The sequence below is a fragment of the Pelophylax lessonae genome (assembly GCF_965119305.1).
Source record: "Pelophylax lessonae genome assembly, chromosome: 8".
Lineage (NCBI taxonomy): Eukaryota > Metazoa > Chordata > Amphibia > Anura > Ranidae > Pelophylax > Pelophylax lessonae.
In genome coordinates, this window is record NC_138775.1 from 197,726,668 (window position 1) to 197,754,370 (window position 27,703).

At 44.0% G+C, this 27,703-nt stretch overlaps 1 protein-coding gene across 1 annotated transcript in view; it reads left to right on the forward strand.

Annotated features, from left to right (window-relative positions):
* The window catches only part of HFM1 (helicase for meiosis 1), a gene marked incomplete at its 5' end in the record, with an annotated part of 582,583 nt that overhangs the window by 349,218 nt on the left and 205,662 nt on the right, over positions 1–27,703 (forward strand). Inside the window, 2 exons of the mRNA XM_082266347.1 lie at positions 20,153–20,236; positions 21,109–21,266. Coding sequence (XP_082122473.1) covers positions 20,153–20,236; positions 21,109–21,266 — 242 coding nt within the window. The remainder of the gene's footprint in view (positions 1–20,152; positions 20,237–21,108; positions 21,267–27,703) is intronic.

A 27,703-nucleotide genomic window follows, 5' to 3' on the forward strand; every position in this document is an offset into this window, starting at 1 on the left:
AAATAGCTTGAAGCTAATAAAAAAGGCATATGTTCCCCCATTTTATTATTGATTTACTATTATGCAGATAGTGAAAAACCCTAAATACTTTGTCAAGATGCTTCAAGGCCATAAGTGCATTTGTCCTGAAAATCCCAGAATCCTATAATTTCCCTAAAGAAGATGCAGAATCTGTGTACAAATACTATAATGTAAACAGCCTACGATCAATTTCCTAGCATTAGCATTTATTGATGTAGAAAGCACTTCTTAAGAAACTTTCCAGAGGCCCGTATTTAATTTCAGTATTGACACTAGACATTGCTGGGCTGCTGTAGGCCAAAACTACATAAACTGAAAACTGGGACTGAATGAAATGTATTAAATGCCTTCTTTTTTATTCTGCCAGTGATGACTTTCTATGGATATGCCAAGAATATGCTACATTTGGAGATCCCCTCTTTTGACTTTTTTTCAGGACAACCTCCTTACAGTCCCCTTTTTTTCTCTTGTCATGCTCCTTAAAGTGACTCAGTCGCTAAACTCTACTTGTAAAGAAGAATTAAGTCAGGGTTGAAACAGACATTCATGGAGTGCAGGTCACCTGTGCCCCATGCAGTGCCCAATAGTTCTTCCCAGGGCCGTCTTTCCGAATGGGCATGCCCGGCGGGTTCCCGGGGCCCCACTTGCCAAGGGGCCCCACACACAGGGTGGCAATGATCTGTCCCCCCCAGGCCAGATTAGTTTACCTGGTGGTCTAGGCCCCCCCAGACCAGTTTGTCCCCTGGGAACGGGTGTCGGCTGCTTTGCTGTGGCTCTGAGTCTCCCCTGCACTGGTTGCTAGGAAGGCCAGCCGAATGGCATCTAGCAACCAGTGACGTCTTGAGCAGAGGGGACCCAGCATGTACAGGGAAGAGGATCCTCCTCGGCTCGTCCTCCTCCGCCCCTAGAATGGCTCCACCCACCTCCTCCCTTCATGTGCTGTGCTGCTGTGGAAGGTAATCAGACTGCTGCAGGCTGCTTGATTTTTTTCTCTCCCTCTCTCCATCCTCTGTGTGCAAACCCGGTGTGCCATTTACATCCTCTGTGTGCCATCCTCTGTGTGCCGTGTACATCCTGTGTGTGCCATCCTCTGTGTGCCATCTACATCATTTGTGTGCCATCCTCTGTGTGCCATGTACATCCTCTGTGTGCCATGTACATCCTCTGTATGCCATCCTCTGTGTGCCATGTACATCCTCTGTGTGCTATCCTCTGTGTACCATGTACATCCTCTGTGTGCCATCCTGTGTGTGTCATCCTCTGTGTGCCATGTACATCCTCTGTGTGCCATCCTCTGTGTGCCATGTACATCCTCTGTGTGCCATCCTTTGTGTGCCATGTACATCCTCTGTGTGTCAACCTCTGTGTGCCATGTACATCCTCTGTGTGCCATGTACATCCTCTGTGTGCCATGTACACCCTCTGTGTTTTTTTTTCGAATTATATCTTTATTTCTTTAAATTCAGTTACATAAACATTTAATACATTTTGACTTCCAAAATTATAATATACAAAACATCTATGTCCCACATTCGGGACAAATATCTTTCATAATATTCTATAACTGAACCCAAATCTCCCATTTTTCCTTATCTTTTCCCTCTTTCCCCTTCCCCCCTCTCCTCCGAGGTCCTAACAACAGACAAACAACAAAAAGAAAAAAAAAAAAAAAAAAAGAAAGGATAGTTAATACTCTGTTATTCTAATTTATCTATTTTCTGTATGCTAATGGGCTGGTTCTTGCTCTATGATTACAGATTGGCCTTCCTCTGAATTAGTATAATCTATCCACTGTTTCCATTTCTTCTCATATTTATCCGTTTGTTGGCGGGCTGATAGAACCAGTTTCTCCAGGCTGCTTATCTCCTCCACTTTCCTCATCCACATGTTTATATTAGGTGGCTCAGTCTCTCTCCATCTAAGGGGTATGCATATCTTTGCTGCGTTTACTAGATGGGGCATAATAGATTTTCTATAATTTTGCACCGGTTTACTGGGGGCGTGGAGCAGAAAGAGAGATGGTTCTTTAAGAAAGTTGCATTTCATAATCTTCTGTATTGTCCTCCAGATCTGTTCCCAAAACACCTCTAGTTCAGGACATGTCCAGAATACATGAAGCATTGTCCCTCTCCCCGCTCCACATCTCCAGCAACGGTCGGTGTTTGCTACAGAAATTTTATTCAACTTAACTGGGGTATAATACCATCTGGTAAAGATCTTATAATTCAGTTCTTGAATTCTCACACACGTTGAGGTTGAAAATACTGACTTAATTATTTGATTTTCTTGTTCTATTGAAAATATGGTACCCATTTCCCTTTCCCATTCCCTCAGGAACGGAGGTTTTCGCCGTTCTGCTGATGTCATTATCAGGGAATACAATTTTGATATAGTATGTTCCAAAATCCCATTCTGGATACATATTTTTTCAAAAGGTAGTACAGTTTTGTCTCCCTGAGAGGGCATCTGCAACGTCCCTAGAAAATGGCGTAATTGAAATGCTCTCCATAAATCTAGGCCAAAATGGCCTGAGACACTTGTTAGTTCCTCCATGGTTACCCATCCTGTCTCTGAGATAAAATCTGATATCTGGAATATTCCTCTCTCTGCTAATATCTTAAATTTCTTATCCCGATATCCCGTCTCAAAGTGGGGATTACCCAAGACTGGATACAGGATGGAATTCTCCTGTATAAGTTTTTCCTGTTTGAATATTTTCGCGCATATTTTAATTGTGTTTCCTATAATAGGATGGTTCTTCATGGATGCTGGTATAGTTTTATAGCACCATGGAGCTCTTTTCAGTAAGATCTCACATTGTGCCTGCTCTAAGTTTGGCCATGTCTTATATTTCCCATGACGGCACCAGTCAATCACTCTTCCCAGTTGAATAGCTTGGTAGTATTTCCTCATGTTCGGAACTGCCAGACCCCCCTCTGATTTTGATTTAAATAGATATTTTTTCCCTATTCTCGGATGTTTTGATTTCCAGATGAAATTCATTATCATGGTTTCGATCTGTGACAGGAATCGAGATGGGATATGGATGGGAAGTGCCTGGAACATGTATAGAAATTTTGGTAGTACACTCATTTTGACTATATTGCACCTGCCGATCCATGAATACATTCCCCCTTTCCATTTTTGCAATAATAGGTTTATTGATTTTAGTAAAGGGTTGAAATTTAAGCTAAATAGTTGCGTTATTTTTGGTGTAATCCGTGTCCCAAGATATTTTAGGGCCTTCTTTGTCCAATTCAACTTAAAATTTACATATAATTGTTGTTGAAGTGCCTCTGACAGTTCTATTCCCATTGTTTCGGACTTAATAAAGTTTATCTTCATATTCGATTGAATACCGTATCTCTCCAATTCATATAACAAATTGGGAAGTGATATAGTTGGATTTGTAATCGAGAATAAGACATCATCCACGTACGCTGATATTTTATATTGGTCCTTCCCCGCTTTGATACCCGAGATATCAGGATTCATGCGAATTTTGCAGAGAAAGGGCTCCAGTGACAATACGAACAGGAGTGGAGACAGGGGGCACCCCTGTCTTGTACCATTTGTGATTAAGAATTCTGAGGAGAGAACTCCATTTACCTTTACTCTAGCCGATGGAATTGAGTAACTCTGTTTTATCCATTTTAACATTTTCTCTCCTATTCCTATGTAGCGTAGGACAACAAACATATACTCCCACCTAACCCTGTCGAACGCTTTCTCTGCGTCAGTATTTTACAGGACAGTTGGTATCTTATTCTGATGTATTATGTGTATTAGGTTCAGTAACTTGGTCGTGTTGTCCCTTGCCTCTCGGGTTGGGACAAATCCAACCTGATCTAAATGGATCAATTTTGTCAGGTATTTCTGTAATCTTACTGCTATAATCTTTGTAAAAATTTTGAAATCAGTATTCAACAATGAAATTGGTCTGTAGCTTTTACAGGAGGAAGGGTCTTTCCCTTCTTTGGGGATTACCGTTATATGAGCATGTATGGTTTCTTTGGGGATACTATTCCCTGCACCCCATGAGTTAAACATATCTCTCATGAATTCTTTCAGGTATGGGATTAACTTTTTATAATAGTGTATAGTAAATCCGTCAGGACCAGGTGCCTTCCCTACTTTGATATTTTTAATAGTTTCCATTATCTCCGCTGCTGTAATTGGAGATTCAAGAATCTTACTCTCCTCTTCTGACAATTGGGACATTTGTGAAGTTTGTACATATTCCTCCAACTGCGTATGTGGAACTATCGGGGTTTTCAAGTTATATAGGGTTTCATAATACTTTTTGAATTCTTGGGTTATCTGTTTAGGATAGGTGAATCTCTGTCCTGCATCGTTTACTATATGTGGTAAATAAGATGTCAGGTTTTGGTCTCTAAGCGATCTTGCCAAAAGCCTTCCACATTTGTCCCCTGATTCATAGATATTTTTTTTAGTTTTCTGAATTGCAGCTTTGGCTCTGAAAGATAGGAGTTCATTAATATCCCTTCTTATTTTTAAAAGTTCTGCCTTTCCCTCTGTTGTCGGTGCGTGCTTGTGTTTTGCTTCTGCTTTATGTAAGGATTGGAGTAAATGGTTTAATTGTTTATTTCGTTGTTTTTTGATCCTAGACCCATGTTTAATTAATATCCCACGTATGACTGCTTTGTGAGTTTCCCATATTATACCTGGATCTGAGTCTTCCGTGGTATTAGTCAGAAAAAAAAATTCTATTTCTGATTCTACCTCTGCCATAGTCTCACGGTCCTGTAAAAGACTTTCGTTCAATCTCCAAGTTGTTTCTCTCCTTTCTCTTTTGTTTGGTAACTCATAAGTTAATATAATTGGGGCATGGTCGGACCAAGTCACTGAACCTATCTTTATATCTTTTATAGCGTGTAGTTGACTGTGTGGAATTAGAAAATAATCTATACGGGAGTATTGTTGATGTAGGGAGGAATAAAATGAGTAGTCTCTTTCTCCTGGATGTCTAAGACGCCATGCGTCTATTAATTGCCCTTCCTGTAATATTTTGGCAAACTTTTTTTGTACCCTAACAGGGATTGAGGATACTCCCCGTGATGTATCCTCTGTTGGAATCAGAGGAATATTCAAATCTCCCCCTATTATTACTTGTCCTTCCCTAAACTCATTGAGTATATCCATCCCTCTACCCAGGAATCCATCCTGTTTTGTGTTTGGGACATACATATTGACTAATGTAGCTACGGTCTCCCGTATAGTCCCTTTTATAAATAAATAACGACCATTTGGGTCATTCAAGATTTGCTTACATTTCCAGGGCAGACTCCTTGATATCAGGATGGATACACCCCTTGACTTTGCCTCCAAGTTAGTTGCGTGGTAGACTATAGGGAAAAAATTATTGCCTAGCCTTGGGCATTTATCCTCTCTGAAGTGTGTCTCCTGTACCATTGCTATATCCACCTTTGATCTTTTCAAGTCATCTAATAAGATTTTCCTTTTTTCAGGCACATTAAGGCCCTTTGCATTAATAGATAAAATTTGTATGTTTTCCATTGTATTAACGGAAGAAAGTAAAGAAGAAAAAAAAAAAAAAAGAAATTTATATCAAAACTTAAAACCCCCCAAAGGATGAGGGAGGAAAGGGGAAAATACCCGCTTGATCTCTCAGTTATAAGAGGTCACTAAGTAGCTTTGCGCTGAGTTGCTCCTCCAATTATTATTGGTTCTTTGAGCAGTTTCCTAAATGGGGTTATGGTTGGATTAGGCTAGAGAATGAAAGAAAAAAAAAACAGAAAAAACAATAAGAGGAACTCTCCCCTCCCGCTCCCGGGTCCCGACACAGATCATTTCCATAGTCTAATGGCATTTATTTATATACATTCACTTTCTCCTTCGAACCCACCCTCCTCTCAATACATCTCTATCTCGCTCTTTAAGCTGAGGCTGGGAGGATGGAGAAAAAAAAAAAAAACAAAACCCTCTGTGTGCCATCCTCTGTGTGCCATGTACATCCTCTGTGTGCTATCCTCTGTGCGCCATGTACATCCTCTGTGTGCCATGTACATCCTCTGTGTGCCATCCTCTGTGTGCCATGCACATCCTATGTGTGCCATTCACATCCTCTGTGTGCCATTTACATCCTCTGTGTGCCATGTACATCCTCTGTGTGCCATCCTTTGTGTGCCGTGTACATCCTCTGTGTGTCATCCTCTGCGTGCCATGTACATTCTCTGTGTGCCATCCTGTGTGTGCCATCCTCTGTGTGCCATGTACACCCTCTGTGTGCCATCCTCTGTGTGCCATGCACATCCTCTGTGTGCTATCCTCTGTGTCCCATGTACATCCTCTGTGTGCCATGTACATTCTCTGTGTGCCATGTACATCCTGTGTGTGCCATCCTCTGTGTGCCATGTACATCCTATGTGTGCCATTTACATCCTCTGTGTTCCATTTACATCCTATGTGTGCCATGTACATCCTCTGTGTGCCATGAACATCCTCTGTGTGCCATCATCTGTGTGCCATGTACATCCTATGTGTGCCATCCTCTGTGTGCCATGTACATCCTATGTGTGCCATCCTCTGTGTGCCATGTACATCCCCTGTGTGCCATGTACATCCTCTGTGTGCCATGTACATCCTCTATGTGCCATGTACATCCTCTGTGTGTGATCCTCTGTGTGCCTTGTACATCCCCTGTGTGCCATGTACATCCTCTGTGTACCATGTACATCCTCTGTGTGCCATGTACATCCTCTGTGTGCCACCTCCTGTGTGCCATGTACATCCTATGTGTGACATCCTCTGTGTGCCATGTACATCCTCTGTGTGTCATCCTCTGTGTGCCATGTACATCCTATGTGTGCCATTTACATCCTCTGTGTTCCATTTACATCCTATGTGTGCCATGTACATCCTCTGTGTGCCATGAACATCCTCTGTGTGCCATCATCTGTGTGCCATGTACATCCTATGTGTGCCATCCTCTGTGTGCCATGTACATCCTATGTGTGCCATCCTCTGTGTGCCATGTACATCCCCTGTGTGCCATGTACATCCTCTGTGTGCCATGTACATCCTCTATGTGCCATGTACATCCTCTGTGTGTGATCCTCTGTGTGCCATGTACATCCCCTGTGTGCCATGTACATCCTCTGTGTACCATGTACATCCTCTGTGTGCCATGTACATCCTCTGTGTGCCACCTCCTGTGTGCCATGTACATCCTATGTGTGACATCCTCTGTGTGCCATGTACATCCTCTGTGTGTCATCCTCTGTGTGCCATGTACATCCTCTATGTACCTTCCTCTGTGTGCCATGTACATCCTCTGTGTGCCATCCTCTGTGTGCCATGTACATCCTCTGTGTGCCATGTACATCCTCTGTGTGCCGCCTCCTGTGTGCCATGTACATCCTATGTGTGACATCCTCTGTGTGCCATGTACATCCTCTGTGTGCCATGTACATACTCTGTGTGCCATTCTCCGAGTGCCATGTACATCCTCTGTGTGCCATGTACATCCTCTGTGTGTCATCCTCTGTGTGCCATGTACATCCTCTGTGTGCCACCCTCTGTGTGCCATGTACATCCTATGTGTGACCCCCTCTGTGTGCCATGTACATCCTCTGTGTTCCATCCTCTGTGCGCCATGTACATCCTCTGTGTGTTATACCTGAAGGGTTTCACATGTACTGTTACTTTAAGGCTGGCTCCACCCAGGAGTGATGACAAGGGTCAAGGGGCAGAGTGGCCATCTTAGACACATGTAAGAGATGCATTGATATACAGATCAGTGGCGACGAGGATGGGATTTACAAGGTTACTATCTGTGTGAGAAAAGAAAAGAAGAAAAAAATACAAAAAAACTCTGGATTGTCTTCTGGATACAAACACCCACAGAGCCCAGCAGGAAAATGTCATTGATCGGGACATTAAGTGAATTTGATGGAGAACAGACATGCTGGAGTTCCTGGGTTGAGAGACTGGAACAGTATTTTGGTGGAAATGCCATCCCAGGCGACAGGCAAGTAGCAGTATTTCTGACAGTGGTTGGTGCTAGGACATATGACACTTTTAGGGATCTCCTTTTCCCTGAAAAACCAGCAACTAAGGCTTTTGCAGAGCTCCTGACACTGTTAGGGAATCACTTCCAGCCTAAACCACTAGAGATTGCAGAAAGATTCCGGTTCTATCAGCGGCAGCAACAGACGGTTGAAGATATTAAGGCTTATGTGCTCGCCCTTCGCAGACTAGCCTCAACCCGTTCTTTTGGGGAGTACTTACCGACTGCACTGAGGGATATGTTTGTCATGGGACTAAATAGTGAGTCTAGCCAAAAGAGACTGTTAACAGAGAAAGACCTTACCCTTACAAAGGCAATTGAGATAGCTTCAGTGATGGAAATGGCTGTGAAAGATACAGAGGCATTGAACCCCCAGAGCAGAAGGGAAGAGGTTAAAGAGGAAGTTTTCAGAACAGCAGTCAAGCCAACAGCAGCAAACTGGAAATATAGACCCCCACCAAGCCGGGAGTCAGCTTGCTACCGTTGTGGCAATACAGTCCATGATCACAAAGTCTGCCGGTTTAAGGATCAGTTCTGTCATAATTGTGGTAAGGCAGGCCATCTGAAAGAGTCTGCCGTAGTAAGAAGGTGCGAAATAAACAACCTCTGAACACCAGGACAAAGGCCTATACGGTGGGAAGATATACATCGTCTTCTGAATCAGAGGATGAGGAAGTACTCCACAGATTGGACATACATCATATGCATTCAGCACCCTCAGCAATGACTGTAGAGGTAACCGTGGAAGGAAAGAAACTCAAGATGGATGTAGACACAGGAGCAGCAGTTTCAGTTATCACCCAGAAACAATGGAGAAAACTTCTGATCCAAACAACTGTCCGTCCAGCACCAATCAAACTGCAGACATACTCAAAGCAGATACTCCACCCACTGGGGTACGTGAAAGTACAGGTATCCTACAAGGGTCGGACAAAGAGAATGCCATTATATATCCTAGAACATGGGGGACCCCCTCTCTTTTGGAGAGACTGGATTGCTCACTTTGGCATGCCAGACATCGCCATAAACCCCTGCAACACCGTGACCATCCCAACAAGAGATAACGAGGGATGGGTGGAATCCCTGAAATAGCGATTCCCACAAGTCTTTGATAACCATTTGGGGAAAATAAAGCATGACTGTGTGAGACTCAGGCTGAAACCCAACCCCCAGCCTTGGTTCTTCAAAGTTCGGACGGTACCTTTCACATTCCGAGCAGGTGTGGAAGCTGAACTAAGCCGGCTGGAGGAACAAGGTGTAATCTCAAAGGTAGAGCACAGCGAGTGGGCATCACCAGTTGTACCATTAAAGAAAGCGAATGGGAACTTACGCATTTGTGGCGATTTCCGCATGGCACTAAATTCTCAACTGGAGATAGACCAGTATCCCCTACCCAGAGTAGATGACATTTTTGCCTCTCTTGCAGGAGGTCAAAAAGTTCACCAAGCTTGATCTCAGGCAAGCTTATTTACAGTTTGAGGTCCACCCTTCGTCCTGCAAGTTTCTAACCATCAACACTCACAAGGGACTGTATGAATACAATCGGATGGTGTTTGGTGTAGCTTCCGCCCCAGCCATTTGGCAACGCAAAATGGATGAGATTTTGGCGGACATTCCTTTCCCACAGTGCCTGTTAGATGACATGCTCATCACGGGCCTGACGGACCAGGAACACAAGCGTAACATGGAGCTTGTGTTGACGAGACTCCAAGAGCAGGGTCTAAAAGTGAACTTAGCGAAATGCCAATTCATGGTACCTAAATTGGAGTTTTGTGGCCACCTTGTGGATGCAGAGGGTATACACACCACGGAAGCCAAAGTTGATGCTTTAGTAAAAGCTCCAGCCCCAACCAACGTTCAACAGCTGCGATCATACCTGGGCTTGCTGAACTATTACCACAAATTCCTGCCAGATCTAGCACACTTTCTTTCCGTTGAACAAGCTTTTGAAGAAACACTCCAGATGGAACTGGTCAGCTGCAAGCCAACGTCCTTTTGAAGTTTCTAAGCGAAAGCTGTTGGCGTTACGCATGCTCGTGCACGATGACCTCCAAAGGCCTCTCACCTTGGCTTGTGATGCCTCACCCTATGGTCTAGGGGCTGTACTATCTCACGTTTTACCAGATGGGTCAGAGAAACCAGTGGCATTCACCTCCAGGTCCTTGACAAAAGCAGAAAGCAATTACTCTCACATTGACAAAGAGGCTCTAGCGCTCATATGGGCAATTAAGAAGTTTCATCTCTACCTGTATGGTAGGGAATTCACCATACTGACTGATCATAAACCACTCCTTCAGATCTTTAGCCCTGACAAAGGCATCTCCCAGATGACTGCGGCCCGTCTTCAACGCTATGCCCTATTCTTGGGAGCGTATAGCTACAAAATCCAGTATCGCAGCCATGATGCCGATGCTAATGCGGACGCCATGTCCCGTCTGACAAGGACATTAACAGATTCTTCTCCACCAGTCAAGAGTTGTCGTTACACCAGCTTGTCCTTTCTGTCTTCTGGGGAGGTAGCAGCCCATACAACCAAGGATACCTTCCTTAAGACAATACTCTCCTGGGTATGGTACGGTTGGCCTGCAAGTGTCACACAGGATTGTGAACCTTACTTCCGTAGGCGCCTGGAATTAACTGTGGCTGGCAACTGTGTTTTATGGGGAGACTGAGTGATCGTTCCACAGACCCTCCGGAGACACATTCTGGACTTGCTACATACTGGTCATCCCGGGGGTACACGTATGAAACAAAAGGCCCGAGGCTATGTGTGGTGGCCGAACCTAGACTCAGATATCACGACATATGTGAATGCGTGTGCTGGATGTGCACAAACTGCAAGAGACTCTCCTCGAGGGTGCGTCCAGCCCTGGACTTGGCCCACAGTTCCCTGGTTTCGCCTACACGATCAGAGGACACACCTTTTTGATCATAATTGATGCCCATTCAAAGTGGCCTGAGGTCATTCCTGTTACCCAGCCGACGACTAAGGCGATGATTTCCATACTGTTACATCTCACTGCTACGTTTGGATACCCCAGAGAATTTGTCACAGACAACGGTGCACAATTCACAAGCCAGGAGTTTCAGAGTTTCCTGACTGCCCACAACATCAAACACAAGTTGACCGCTCCTTACCACCCGGCTACAAATGGTCAAGCAGAAAGGTTTGTACAGACCTTCAAATGCTATTTCAAAGCTACTGTGGCTACAAGTAAACAACAGTCCCTGTCACCCCAGCAGCTGGACTCCTTCCTTTCTGCTTACAGAAACACACCACATGCAACCACTGGGAAAACTCCAGCTGAACTTCTTTTGGGTCGGCAGCCATGGACTGTTTTGGACATGCTCCGCCCTCAAACGGTCCAGGAACATGTACGACAGTCCCAAGACAAGAGGGTCGAACACGACGAGATTCCCCAGTTTACAGCCCAGCAAAAGGTATGGGCCCGATCTTCCAACACTCATTGGCTTCCTGCTATCGTCGCAGAGACTTTGGGACCCAAAATTTATAGGGTCTGCCTGGAAGATGGTTCCATTTGCAGACGGCATGGGGACCAATTGCGTCCTCGTTCTCAGCTGCCCGAATCCCTGACATCGGCTGCACCTCCAGTGTCTCAAGGATCTGCTCCTACCGGATCAGGAGGCATTGAGACTGATGCTTGGGGGGACTCTGAACTTTTGAACTCAACTCCAACAGAGCCCTCCAGCCCTGGTCCGGAGGTCTGTTCACCCTCTGAGCTAGGGGATCCCCTCTTGGCCCCGCCAGTGTCCATTCCGGCCAGCCCTGCTTCCTCCGGCCCGAGTCGCTGGGTGCCCGTTCTCAACGACACTGTCGTTCTCCTGACCGGTTTCAGCTCCAAGACCGGGTACGAGACTTTCGACAAGCCCCCCGAAAGTGATCCGCTGCCATTTTCTCCCCATAGCGTCCCTGGAAGTTGTTCTCACATCCGGACGCGGAAGAAGCCATGTAAATCTCCTGAGTTTTCTCTGTTTTATGCCTGTTCTCGTTTTGTTGTGTTTTTTTTTTTTTTTGTTGTTTTTTTTAGGGATGGATGGAAGGTGTTATACCTGAAGGGTTTCACATGTACTGTTACTTTAAGGCTGGCTCCACCCAGGAGTGATGACAAGGGTCAAGGGGCAGAGTGGCCATCTTAGACACATGTAAGAGATTCATTGATATACAGAGCTGTCCTGTAATGCATGTTGAAGTGTACAGTGAGTCCTGAATAAACATCCGTTGTTCCAGATCAGAGTCCTGTGTCTCTCACACCATGGAGAATACAACACTGTGTTCCATCCTCTGTGTGCCATGTACATCCTCTGTGTGCCACCCTCTGTGTGCCATGTACATCCTATGTGTGACCTCCTCTGTGTGCCATGTACATCCTCTGTGTTCCATCCTCTGTGTGCCATGTACATCATCTGTGTCACCCTCTGTGTGCCATGTACATCCTATGTGTGACCTCCTCTGTGTGCCATGTACATCCACTGTGTTCCATCCTATGTGTGACCCCCTCTGTGTGCCATGCACATCCTATGTGTGACCTCCTCTGTGTGCCATGTACATCCTCTGTGTTCCATCCTCTGTGTGCTATGTACATCCTCTGTGTGCCACCCTCTGTGTGCCATGTACATCCTATGTGTGACCTCCTATGTGTGCCATGTACATCCTCTGTGTTCCATCCTCTGTGTGCCACCCTCTGTGCCATGTACATCCTATGTGTGCCATCCTCTGTGTGCCATGTACATCCTCTGAGTGCCATGTACATTCTCTGTGTGCCATGTACATCCTCTGAGTGCCATGTACATTCTCTGTGTGCCATGTACATACTCTGTGTGCCATCCTATACCTGCCATGTACATCCTCTGTCTGTGCCATCCTTTACCTGCCATGTATATCCTCTGTGTGCCATCCTATATTTGCCATGTTCATCCTCTGTGTGCCATCCTATACCTGCCATGTACATCCTCTGTATGTGCCATCCTTTACCTGCCATGTACATCCTCTGTGTGCCATCCTCTGTGTGCCATCCTGTACTTGCCATGTACATCCTCTGTCTGTGCCATCCTTTACCTGCCATGTGCATCCTCTGTGTGCCATCCTATACTTGCCATGTACATCCTCTGTGTGCCATCCTATACTTGCCATGTACATCCTCTGTGTGCCAGCCTATACCTGCCATGTATATCCTCTGTATGCCATCATCTATGTGCCATCCTATATCTTTCCTGTACATCCTCTGTGCCATCCCATATCTGCCATGTACATCCTCTGTCTGTGCCATCCCATACCTGCCATGTACATCCTCTGTCTGTGCCATCTTATACCTGCCATGTACATCCTCTGTGTGCTATCCTATATCAGTCCTGTACATCCTTATATTGTCCTGTACATCCTTATATTGTCCAAACATTGTGTTAATGTTTAAACACTGATTTTGTTTGCCTTATCGATAATTTGCATTTTTATTCTCGTGGGTAAGTGTGTAGGCAGGGCCCCAGTGCATTGCATTGCCTGGGGGCCTATAAGACTCTTAAGATGGCACTGGTTCTTCCCACTGATGTCTTTATTACTACTGTGTCCTATAGAGACATTGGGTTTGGTGGGAGGAACCATTGAGGGGCTAAAGGAGACCAACACTACTTGGGTGTTGGTTTCTGAAACAGACTTCATGCAATTAGAAAAAAAAAAAACTGCACACCACTATTATCTGCACTAATTTGCAACCAACAAAAAATAAATTTTAGGGTGCCTAAACACCTCCACAGTGTATCAGTCTGCTAGTACAATCATTTTAAATATACTGAGTAAGCACACAACATAAAAGTTTTGCAATAAAGTTGCATGAAGCATATACACACAATTATACAATAGGTACAAATATCCAAGTATGTCGCATCACATCAAGCATAATACAGAATAGGTATTTGCTTCACTGTTAATTCCAATATATAACCAAAAAGGAATACATCTGTTTACATAAGTAAAGTGAGCACCACTTTGTCATATGGCAGGTGATGTTCTGAAATACACATAGGAAGTCAGTACCCAAAATGGAATAATGAGAAGAAAAGCAGAGTCAGTTTGTGGTGAAAAGAGAAACGAGAGGGAGGAAGAGGCCAATGTTTCAGAAGTGTAGGAACAGGCAGGAGGTTCTTGGAAAAACACTTGATTAAGGGCTGGTTCACACTGGTGTGATGCCAGAAATTGCATGTGATTCACACCGCATTGCTGTGCATATCACCATCACATGATAAGTCTGTGTGATGCAAATTCAGCCATAAAAACTGTATGGCTGAATTCGCATCACATTCAGACCAAACTCGTGCAGGACCATATTTTTTTTTGTCCGCACCAGAATCATTTTGCATGGGTGTTCACACCCATGCAACATGAATCCTGTCCGATTTTACAGTTCGCTCTGCGAACCGATCTGGGGGTGTCATTAACTTTGGATTGACCCCCCCAATAGTTTGCAAAGGGCAGTGTGAACTGCTGGCAATTTAGGTGCGATGGGGGAACCTGCATTGGATTTACAGGGTTTCCTCCATTGCACCAGTGTGAACCGGCCCTAAGTGTCACTTTTACAAGAGATTTTTAAAGTTGCCCTTTAGGCAGCATTAAAAGACCAACTCCCCACTAAATGGTATTTTAAGTTTCTTTGGTACATATCCCTATGGCAGTGTCCTGATACCTGTGTACCTTTTTTACTAAAAATTTTAAAAACTGCTCTTGCAAAAGCCCAGAAAAAAAAAGTTACAAGTTTTGGCTCCCATAGACTTTAATGGGGTTTAGGCACTATGCTGTTAGAGTTGTGGATTTTTTTTGAGTGTTCGGCAAACATTCAGCAAAATATTATGTGCAACAAGAACCCTAGTGCTGCAAGGTTCACAATTCTTATCAAGTATATCCAATATTAAAACAATAAGTGCAATCACAAAAACAACAGCAGGTATAGTAGGTGTAACACAAAACTCCAGTGCTGCAAATAATGATTCACAGTTCTTCATGCAAAAGTGATGCAGTGAATGTCAAATTCAAGACTTTATGACAGTGCAGTCCATAGAAAAGTCCATAAAAAATTTCTTCCTTATATTTGTGACCATAAAACCAGTGCTTCAAGAATATCTGACATATAGTGTGGATACACCACACACCACGTGCTCCAGGTGAACTCTCACCTTAAATGAAGACCCTAATAGGACATATCACGCATTCCCCAAATAGGGGTATCAGATACGGCTACGCAGCAGAACTTCGCTTTATGGATCCTCAATCAGGTACTGTGACTTTAAGACTCCTGATTCTCCGAAATTTATATAATTTAGGTGCTCAGAATCAGATAATTCCAGCCATAATGTAGTAAAATCAGGATTAATATATATTTAGTAAAAAACTGTATGTACTTACATTCATCAGAATAAGCCGTGATCACGTCCTACTATTGGCATTCAGTTTCCAATCCACGTCATGGTATTACTCTGCCCTTAATCGTTACCCATATGGCTTCATGAGAGCAGAGTCACATTATTCAACTAATAAACCAAGGGATATATCCTTAGAAAAAGGGGTACCACTTAAGATCCAAGAAGTATGACTTAAGCCATCATTGATTTCTTTATTAGTAATACAAAAATAGAGCAATAATACCAAATGTACTAAACATAACCCAATAAATACTTCCCCCAAACACCATAAAAATGGCAATGCTGTCAAGGGTAAAATGTCCGAGCAGGTATAGATTACATATACCTAAGATTAAGTTACTGTCATAATACTATTATCAAGACAACCTTCTTAGCCAAAGGCTATGCGAAGGGTAAAGAGTATGGCAAAGGCCATATAAAGATCACAATAATATTGTCTTAACAATTGACTGTGACAGCTCTCAGTGCTGGTTAAACAGATCATAGAAAGCCAATACACCATATAAAATAATCATGTCAGCTTAGTCAAGTAGCTATTTGTTAATCAATCAATGCAATATAAAAAGTAAATAAGCAATAACAGCACTAAGCTTTGGCTAAGAAGGTGCCTCCTTTTCCAAGGATCTATGCCTTGGTTTATTAGATTTAAGTGATTAAATCAAGCTTGATACCAGCTTTAAGAGTCAATGAATGGCTCAGATCACTTTTATGGAGCTAACAAAATGTTCCCCCTCTCCCTGATAGGGAGCACAGGACTGCAGTAAACAAGTTCCCCATTAAGTGCAGGAGGAGATTGGGGAATGTCTTTTCCCCGATCCCTCCTGTAACTTATGACCCCAGAGGTGATATATATTATGTCACTTTTAGGGTCACAGCTGTAATTCCTTGACTAGTGTAGCTGATTCTTCCACCATTCCAGCATTATCTGTGCTGCAATAGCTGCTTTGGGGGTCTAATAGGCCCCCATTGTCTCCATAAAGAGTACCTGTCACCTGCCTATGCTATCACACAGGGGGCATGTTAGCCTGCTTGTGATAGCAATAAAATGAAAAAAAGTAATAAATAAATAAAAAGTATAAATAAAGAATTATATGAAATAAAAAAAATATAAAGCACAGCCATACACACCCCATTAACCTTCCCCCATCCGCGCTACAGCCTATATACGGCTGCAGCGCGGACTCAAATTTTCGGGAGGCCGTTTTTAAACGGCCTCCCAGTGACACGCCCCCCCGCGTGCTCCGGCGAGCGCGCTGCGGGGGAAATCTGTGTCGGCCGTGTCCCTTTGACACGGCCGATCACAGATCGTGGTAAAAGGCCAATCACAGCGGCCATTCACCACGTGATCGGGCCGTCCAATGAGCGATGATCTCATATGTAAACATATGAGATCATCTCTCATCGCCGGCGCTCCTTCCTCACACGGAGCCTGCAGTGTGAGGAAGAAGGGGGAGCCTCACAGCGCCGGGGACACAGGAGAATGTAATCAGGGCACTGATCACCAGTGCCCTGATTACTAAAGGTAAAAACACACACACAGTGCCCCCCCATCAGTACCCGCTAACAGTGCCCCCCATCAATGCCCACAATCAGTGCCCATAGTGCTGCTAGTCAGTGCCCATCAGTGCCTGCTCATCTAAGCACTGATGAGCACTGACTGGCAGCACTATGGGCACTGAGTGTGGGCACTAATGGTGCTGCCCATCAGTGCCGCTCATCAGTGCCACCCGTCAGTGTCCAGTGCCATCCGCCAGTGCCCATCAGTGCCGCCTATCAGTGCCCATCAGTGCCGCCCGTCAGTGCCGCCTCTCAGTGCCGCCTATCAATGCCGCCTATCAGTGCGGCATATTAGTACCTCCTCATCAGTGCCCATAAGTGCCACCTCATCAGTGCCCATAAGTGCTACCTCATCAGTGCCCATCAGTGCAGCCTATCAGTGCCCATCAGTGCCGCCTCATCAGCGCACATCAGTGAAGGAGAAAAATTTATTTTCAAAAAAAAGAAAAACTTTTTTTTTTTTTTCAAAATTTTCTCTTTTTTCTTTTTTTTTTTGTAAAAAATAAAAAACCCAGAGGTGATTAAATACCACCAAAAGAAAGCTCTATTTGTGTGAAAAAAATGATAAAAATTTCATATGGGTACAGTGTAGCATGACCGCGCAATTGTCATTCAAAGTGTGACAGCGCTGAAAGCTGAAAATTGGCCTGGATGGGAAGGGTGTTTAAGTGCACAGAAGGCAAGTGGTTAAAAAAAGCAGCGAAGGGCAAGCATGTGAATGTAACATCAATTGCACCAACCATGTGAAGTATCGTTGTGAACGGTGGGGCAGGAGAGCCTGGAAAAGCTGTGGAAGGGGTTAATCCCCCCTCCCCCATAAAAGCAGCTAGGATTGCTTTTACATAAAACCTCATCACTGGCTGAAAAAAAAAAGCTGCAGGCATCATCCTGGTATAACTACTTCAATTTGGCGACATACAGATATGTCGTGGAGGCTGAAGTTGTTAACATGTTCAAAAAAGTAAAAAATTGCCCTGATAGACAGTTAAAGCGCATTTCCACTTTTGCAGTCAAATAAAAAAAAAAATAAAAACAGAAAAAACATGTTATGTGTTATATGAGTTTTTTATTTTATTGAAACAATGAACATGTTATACTTGCTTGCTCTGTGCAATGATATTGCACAGAGCAGCTTGGAACCTCCTCTTCTGGGGTTTCCTTCCAGCGCTCTTGGCTCCTCCTCTTCTGTGTGTGCCCCCACAGCAAGAATCAGGTAAGTGTTTAGGGAGGTAAGGGGGGGGGGCGATTTAACTACTGGGGCTTTTTTTTTTTTAAATAACTTTTTATTAAAGGTTTTTTCATTTTACATACAACAACCCAAACAAAAAAGGTACATATAGAGTTACAAAATAAACAGTACATGTAACCTCACATATTTCTGGTGTTATCTGTTTTTTCTTATAGACATACCAAGCAAACGCTAGCTGTAAAGATGAACAATAAGACATCCAAGGAGATATCACTGAGAAAAAGATGACATTTCCCAGATAATGCTTTTACCCTTATAAAACAATATCGGAGTGAGAGATACACAATTTACCCCCAATAAACAAAAGTAAAAAAGAAACACAAACTATGAGCCATCCGACTGCATTATACCCCGAGTGTGTGTATTAACCACTTGCCGACTGTAATCCTACTGTGGCAGTGCGGCTCCCCTGGGTGACAGGGGTGATAGTCCCGCTGGACCCCAAGTGGTCTCGTCGGCACGCGCGCACTGCCGGAGGCTCGGTTACTGCTGTGTTTAGACACAGCGGGAGTCGGGCCGGAGGAGGAGAGGCGGCGATCGCCGCCTCTCTTCCCCGATCGTCGGGGAAAGTGTGAGAAGACCTGCCTGCTTTTGTAAACAAAGCAGGCGGATCTTCTCAGTGTCAGACAGGTAAAGATCACAGGATTCAGCATAGCTGAACCTGCGATCTCTGTCTGTGTCACAGAACCCCCACACCTTAGTAAGCATGAGGCATACATTTAACCCTTTGATCACCCATAGGGTTAACCCCTTCCCTGCCAGTGTCATTATTACAGTAACAGTGTATATTTATAGCATTGATTACTGTAGAAATGTCACTGGTCCCCCCGAAGGTGTGAAAAATGTCAGTTAGGGGTTCGATCTGTCCACCGCAATATCGCAGGCCCGCAAAAAATCGTAGATCGCCTTAACTAGTAAAAAAAAAACAATAAAAATTACATGAATCTTTCCCTGAGTAACTTTTGCGCAAACCAATCAAAATAGGCTTATTGCGATTTTTTTTTTACCAAAAATATGTAGCAGAAAACAAATTGGCCTAAAATGTTAAAAATTTTTGATTTTTAATTTTTTTTAGGAATGTTATATAGCAGAATGTGAAAAATATTGTTTTTTTTTTTCAAAATTGTCGCTCTTTTTTTGTTTATAGCGCAAAAATTAAAAATCGCACAGGTGATCAAATACCACAAAAAGAAAGCTCTAGTTGTGGGAGAAAAAGGACGTCAATTTTTTTTGGGTACAGCGTCGCATGACTGCGCAATTGTCCGTTAAAGTAACGCAGTGCCGAATAGCAAATTAGGGCCTGGTCAGGAAGGGGGTCAAATCTTCTGGTCTTAAAGTGGTTAAACTATCACATGGAGCTTCAGACCAACAGTCTGCCACATCGCACGATCTGTAATTAACATTGTAGCAGTCTTAAAGATACCAGGGCCATTGGAGCCAGGTCTGGAGCCTGTTGGGACATTTTTTTAACTTAATGCAGGGGATGCATTAGAGTAAAAAATGTCTTGGTTATATAACCACTTTAAGTTAAGCTGTGTGAATAATAATTTATAACAAATATAAAGCTGGTGTTATCTCAGTTTGGCTGCAAAATGGAAATGCACTTTGAGACAGGGGTGCCTACGCTGGATTTGTATTTCACATTTCAGAGAATGTAGCAAAAGGAGAAAGTTTATTTTGCTGGAGGAGAAGAATTTAGGTTCTATGGCTGGAAAATGCAGATTATGGAACTTGCACAGCTGAGTGATCAAGAAGCCAGTGGGTGAATGAGCAAAATCAGCAAAGTAAAACCCTACCACAGCCTTTTATATGTACTTATCTGTATATGTCTTTTGATTTTGCAGATTGTTAACAGGAATCCTCCATTTGGAAATCAGATAAAAGAATCTGTACTGCACCTTCCAAACTATGAGCTTGGCATTGAACAGGTTATTCAACACATTTTACAGCCTTTTACCTCTTTAAGGCCTGTATTCCCCCTGTTTTTTGATTTGTGATTTTTATTTTAAATGCATTAAAATACCCTTTTTCTCTCAGTGATAATACTGCTTCCTTCCCAATGCTCTGTGCTGGCATAATCCAATAACAGCCACATCTCTTATCACAAATATCCTCACATAATATTTCATTACTGAGTCTAACTGAGGTACTTTTTTTATATTATCCAGTCATACTGCACACTTGCTGTAACAGGAAAGTGAAGACAAGTCTAAAAAATTGAGGTTGTTAGTACAATGTCTACATCACTGCAAATCTCTCTCAAATTTCTTTGATTTTAATTGAACTGGAAACATTTTGTTTTTTTACAAAAAAATATATCAACCCCCACCCTCCCTAAACTAGAGCAACTCTAAAATCAATATTTAGGTTTTTGTCAGTTGCACCAGTGCCCCCCTTTTTTGCGCCTGGGTACGTTTAGGGTGTTAATGCCCTTTACAAATATCTTTCTAACACGCCTCCTATCCTAGGGTGACAATGCTGCTCCTCTTTAGCTACAATAAGATAGGTGAGTGTCATCACCTTAGAACATAAAGTGTGTTATTGTCAGGATCTCCAAGTAAAAATAAAAGTAAAAAAACATTAAAAATATAATCTGATGCAGCCACCACATCTATAGACTGTGTATATTACATTTTTGTTCTTCAGTTTAGATATACCTTAATTTAATGGTTTTTATTACTGGGCTACTAAAATATATTTTTTATTTGTTGTAATACTTGTAAAAGAAAATAATTTAAACCTGTACTGAGGAAATGTACTAACTTTAGATTTTGTATTTTTCATGTTTACTTATTTTCAGTTAGCAAGATACAGTTTATCAATGGCAGAAATTGTTGTTACTGTCCAGTTAACCAATTATGAAAGGTTACAGAAAAAGAGAACAGCACCTGATTATCACTATGTTACACTTATTATCGGAGATGCAGATAACAATGTTGTCTTTAAGCAGAAAATACTGTAAGTAATTTAATTTTTTTTTTTAAATATAACCAGCTCCAAAGAAATATAATTTCTATGTAATATTTTTTTTAAAGATATTTTTATTGAGAATTTTCGAAAGGAGCATACAAAAAGTGACAAGAAGTAGTAACAACCAACAATGCATGCTGTTAGATATAACTAATATAAGCAACAGATGTGCAAATTATCATTGCCATAATACCAAACCAAAGGAGGCATCAAATGTGGGATTGTATGGAATTGGAGGGCCGCACTTGTCCCCAGCACCCCTAGTGGGAACAATCTGTGCCCGGAGAGGTGGCAGCCCCACAACTCACCATAATATGCAAGAAGAGGATACAGGTCTGCGTGAAAATCGAAGCTAGGATATAAAGGATTAACAGAAAATCCTAAGCAACATATTACATGGATAAACAACAAACGGAATACATATGGTCGAGGTTACGCAGGTCCTACCCAGTGTACCATAATTACCAGTATAGTGACATAGTTTACAATAACTTTTTGTCTAGTTTGAAGTGTGAGCACCAAGGCATTGTAATGTTCTGGTACCTCTGGTACCCTTTATTTCACTTCTCATTCATGTATGCGTCCCACCATTCTCTTTTGGTAGGTGCGCATACACCTTTAAGACCGATGCTGTCATCACTGAGCGCCGCAGAGCGGCTATTTCAACCGCCAGCGTTCTCACTCACATGTTCGTTCAACCTGCCTTAAAGCTCATATGCTCACAAGCGTACCTCGCTGTCGGAACCTCGCTACTGATCCCTGTATCCCGCTACCGGATCACTCGCTCATACCGAACCTCTCTACTACTGCTTGCTATTAGAGATAAGTACCCCGCAGGGGAATCCTCCATAAACCTTCCTACTAAGCTTACACTATCTAGCTCTGCATATTAAGGACTGTTACTATCATCTGCACTATTGTTTAGATTGCTAGCTCTTGAACCTACTAACATCTATCCTTGCACTGGGTTAGTCTATCCTGTATGTCATCTGCTATCCTATCACCTACTACCATACATGATTGCTAACCTATCTGCATCCTACCTGTTACCATCTATACTCTCATGAACATTTCTCTCAAGTGCTGTTCACCTATTGTCACTGTTCATACCTGTCTCTTTAGCTCATCACCACTATACTGCTATATACATCTATCACTCCAGGAACATCTTATTGAGTGTGTATGTTTGTATGCTGAATCAGACAGACCACAGTGATGAGTCTTGGGAGTTGGAATTGGTATTTCAACGTATCTCTACATGACTGCTGAGTGGAGTTTTTCTGCAGCTGCAAATCCATCTTGTTTCAGAAAACGCAGGAGCGTTACAGATTGAACGAACCCAAAAATGGATTCAGCAGATTTACCCACTCAAGTGACACAATTAAAACAACAAGTGACTGCGTTAATACACGCTCTTACTGAATTAAAAGAAGACAATCAGGCTCTGAAGCAGCAGGTAACCCGTCTATCACAACTTGCCGCTGCTCAGCCCCCTGAACCCAAAATAAATCCTCCTCTAGTGTTTACAGGTGATCGCAAAAAATTTTGTGAATTCAAAAACGCCTGTCAGTTACTTTTCTTGCTAAAACCTCGTACCTACCTTACTGATCATATCAAAGTCTGTACTATTATTTCATACCTAACGGGTGATCCACGGGCCTGGGCAGACTCTCTCTTTGAGAAAAATGATCAGCTTCTCAACTCCTATGCTTTATTCCTAGCGGAACTCGCTAGTCTATATGATGACCCCAATAGGCAGAGTACTGCCGATATTCAATTGAGGTCCTTGAAACAAGGTAGGAGACCTTTAGAAGACTTTGTAGCAGAGTTCAAAAGATGGACCCTTGATTCAGGGTGGAATGATACATCTCTGAGAACTCAATTTAGACTCGGCCTATCAGAAGCCGTTAAAGACGAGCTCGCCCGAGCGGATTTACCGGACACCCTGGATGCTTTGATACAACTCAGTATCAACATAGACAGGAGGCTGCGAGAAAGAAAGGCTGAAAAAATGGGAATGGCATTGTCCAGTCCTTCTCGGATTTCGGCCGTTGACCCTACTCCTATGGAGGTAGGAACCATACGCCCACCTTTATCAACTACTGAAAGAGCCAGGAGACGATCCAGTAATCTTTGCTTGTACTGCGCATCCCCGGATCACATGATAAGCGTCTGTCCCCTTGTCCGCAAAAAAGAGGGTGAGTGTTCACATGTCCTCCTAGGGGGATTGACAACTTCATTTACTAACCCTTATCTTTTTGTTCGTTTGACATTGCAGTGGGACCAGACTAGGATTACCACTAAGGCCATGATCGACACAGGATCTTGCGGAAATTATATCGATATACGTTTTGCTACTTTAAATAAAGTACCTATTATTTCAAAACCTAAGCCTGTCTCTGTGAGTCTTATTAACGGTATTCCGTTATCTTCTGGCCCAATCACTAATCAGACACAAGCACTCCTAGTCACCACTAACGAGTCTCATACGGAGACCACTACCTTCGATCTATTATCTTCGCCCCACTTTCCCATTGTTTTGGGACTTCCCTGGTTACACACACATCAACCAACCATAGATTGGAAGAAACTGACCCTAACCTTCCTCTCTTACTATTGCGAGAGTACGTGTAACCTCCCGTCTAATGGAAAGATCCTGTCTGTGGTGTCAGATGAGATTGCACCACTATGTGTCACAACCCACCTGGGGTCTTGCAGTGGAGAGGGAACCCAGTTGCAGTGGAACAGCACTCCCTTACAATCACGACCCTCAGGAGTCCCTGGAAGTGGGAACAGGGCCCCGTAGGGTCTGTGGTGGCACGGAGGCCTTTAATGAAGAGAAGGAGGTAAGGTCGACAACTCTGGAGTCAGGTCTGGCAGGCAATCAAGGAGTATCCACCTGAGGGAGAAAGGATCAGGAACCAGGAACACAGGCAATGCAATTAGCAGACACACAGGAGCAAGGAAAATAACCAAGCACTGACTGGAAGGTGTGCTTGGTTTATATAGGGAGCCAGGATCACATGACCCGCCACCTCCCACCAGTAGGTGGGGCTGCCAGGGGCTATAAAGGGAGGTCAGAGACCCAGCGCCATCTTGGTTTGCTTCATAGAACCTGATCTTACCAGATCTTCAACTCTCCTCTCTCCCTCTGTGTAAAACACTGTAACCGCATGGCGGCCGCCATCTTGCCATGACAGTGTGCCGCTGCAGACCTCAGAGGTGAGGGGAGGAGAAGGAGCCACCGCAGACCCAGAGGGGGTGTCTCTGCGACCGGCAAGCACCGAGACTCTGTTGCGAGAACGCCGCAGGCGCCCAGACGCAGGTGAGTACGCGGCAGTGCCGTGACAGAGCCCCCTTCCTAAACGCGACCTCAGGGCGCGAAATAGGGTTGGTCGGCCAGGGTGTCTTCTGTGGAAAGCTCTAACCTTGGCAGGTGCATGAACATTCTTAGCTGGCTCCCAGGATCTTTCCTCTGGGCCATACCCTTTCCAGTGGATGAGATACTCCAGATTTCCCCTACGACGTCTGGAATCAAGAATCTCTTGGACTTCAAACTCTTCAGAGCCATCCACAACCACTGGAGAGGGTGGAGCCACAATACGGGAAGGAAATCTGTTGGGTTTCCAAGGTTTTAGGAGGGATACATGAAAAACCGGATGTAACCTGTAGGTGGAAGGGAGATCCAGGCGGACGGCCACAGCAGATAGGATCTCGGTTATAGTGAAAGGCCCTATGTAACGTGGTCCCAACTTCCGTGAGGGGCAAGACAAACGCATATGTTGTGTGGACAGCCAGACTTTGTCCCCTGGCACATAGGTGGGTGCTGGGGACCTTTTCTTGTCTGCATATCCTTTGTAGCGTTGTTGTGCTATTTTCAGGGTCTGGTACAACATAGGCTTAAGATGTCTAAGTTTGTTCAGTTGTGAGGCTACATCGGGCACTGTGTTTGGACAAGGTAGCTCTGGAAGGGCACATGGATGGAAACCATAGTTGGCATAAAAAGGTGTCATCTTGCTGGAGTGGTGCATGTGGTTGTTGTAGGAGAACTCTGCTGTGGGAAGCAGAGATAACCAGTCGTCTTGCAGATGTGTAGTGAAACAACGAAGATATTGTTCCAGAATCTAGTTGGTACGTTCTGTTTGGCCGTTGGTCTGAGGATGGTAAGCCGAGGATAAACATCGTTGGATCCTTAGATGACGACAAAAATGGGACCAGAAATGGGAGGTGAACTGGGACCCACGGTCAGTGATGATGGTTTGGGGTAATCCATGTATCCGAAAGATGTTTTGCAGGAACAAGGAGGCAGTCTTTGAAGCAGATGGAAGTCCTACAGAAGGAATGAAATGTGCCATTTTTGTGAATCTATCCACTACCACCATGATGGTGTTGTGTTTGTGTGATAAGGGTAGATCCACAATAAAGTCCATGGCTATGTCGGTCCATGGTCCTCGAGGAACTGCAGGAGGTTGGAGAAGACCCACAGGTTTTATCTTTGGGGTCTTTGATCGAGCACATATATCACAAGAAAGGACATAATCCCTGACGTCCGATTTAATAGAAGGCCACCAATAATAACGGCTAATGTTTTCGAATGTCTGGGTAATTCCTCCGTGACCTGCTGAAAGGGTATCATGGAACTGGCCAATTACCTCAGACTGGAGTGAAGGTGGTATATACAGTTGTTTACCATGGTACCATAAGCCTTGTTTCTGGATCAGAGGAGGTATCATCACCAGTGGTTGGACCGATGAATTGCGTATACGGTCTAGGAGTGATACCTGTATTGCTAGGAATTGGTTTGGAGGTAGGATGGTGTCTTGGGTTTGACCTGTTGGGTTTGTCTTTTCATACATGCGTGATAGAGCATCTGCCTTTTGATTTTTTGACCCAGGGCGGTAGGTGATCTGCAAATTAAATCTGGAAAAGAATAAAGCCCAGCGGGCTTGACGGGGGCGCAGTCTCTTAGCAGTACGTAGGTACTCTAGATTACGGTGGTCTGTATATACCGTTACAGGTAAGGGTGCTCCTTCAAGGAGATGGCGCCATTCCTCTAGAGTGTTTTTGACAGCAAGAAGTTCCCTTTCGCCCACGTCGTAGTTTATTTCAGTGGGCAGGAGTTTTCGTGAGTAGAATGCCACGGGGGTGAAGTCGATCATCCCTCTCACCTCTTTGGGACAGGATACCCCCAATGGCAATATCGGAGGCATCAACTTCAAGGAAGAAGGCCTTTGTAAAATCGGGCTGGATGAGAATAGGAGCCTGGGTAAACAGTTCTTTTAGTTTCTCAAAGGCCTCTTGAGCTTGGTTGGTCCATGTGAACAGGTTGTGGCTTTTTGTCAGGGCTGTAATGGGGGAGCATACCTGGGAAAAACCTCTGATAAAACGTCTATAGAAATTGGCAAACCCAATGAAGAGCTGTACAGACTTCTTGTCCTTAGGGATAGGCCACTCCAGGATAGCTGTGATCTTACGAGGGTCCATTTGTATTTGCCCCGGAGAGATCAAGTACCCCAGGAATTCCACAGATTCTGTATCAAAAACACATTTCTCCAACTTGGCATAGAGTCTGTGCTCACGGAGACGGAGAAGTACCCTTCTCATATGCTCATTATGTTCAGCAGAAGAAGAGGAGAAGATCAGGATGTCGTCTAGATATATTACGACAAAAGAATCCAGTATATCACGGAAGACATCATTCAGAAAATGCTGGAAAGTGGCCGGGGCATTGCAGAGCCCGAAGGGCATGACGAGATATTCAAAATGTCCGTAGCGTGTCCTGAATGCTGTCTTCCACTCATCCCCCTTGCGTATGCGGACCAGGTTATATGCCCCTCTTAGGTCTAGTTTCGAGAAAATCTTTGCTTTCCTTAATCGATCTAGGAGCTCAGGTATCAGAGGTAAAGGATATTGATTTTTAATAGTGATGTTATTCAAGGCACGGTAGTCAATACATGGGCGAAGACCTCCATCTTTCTTACCAACAAAAAATATACCTGCTCCTGCTGGTGACGTGGAAGGTCTGATGAAACCTTTGGCGAGGCTGTCAGAAATGTACCCTTTGAGGTGCGCGAGTTCAGTTTCCGACAGAGGGAATACACGTCCATAGGGGATAGGGGCACCTGGGAGCAAAGCGATTGGACAATCATATGGACGTCTTGGGGGCAACTGATCTGCATTCTGTTTGTTGAAGACATCCTGGAATTCTTTGTATTTGTCTGGCAAGATAACTGGAGGGTCAAGGTTTATCGTGAGTAGATGCGTGGGTTCCTCTTTTAAGCAAGTGGTGGTGCAAAAGGTGGAAGAGAAGGTGAGAGTACCCTTAATCCAGTCTATCGCTGGATTGTGGGCGCGAAGCCAGGGAAGGCCGAGGATGAGTGGGAATATTGGTGAGGGTACAATATCCAAATTGATAGTCTCTTTAT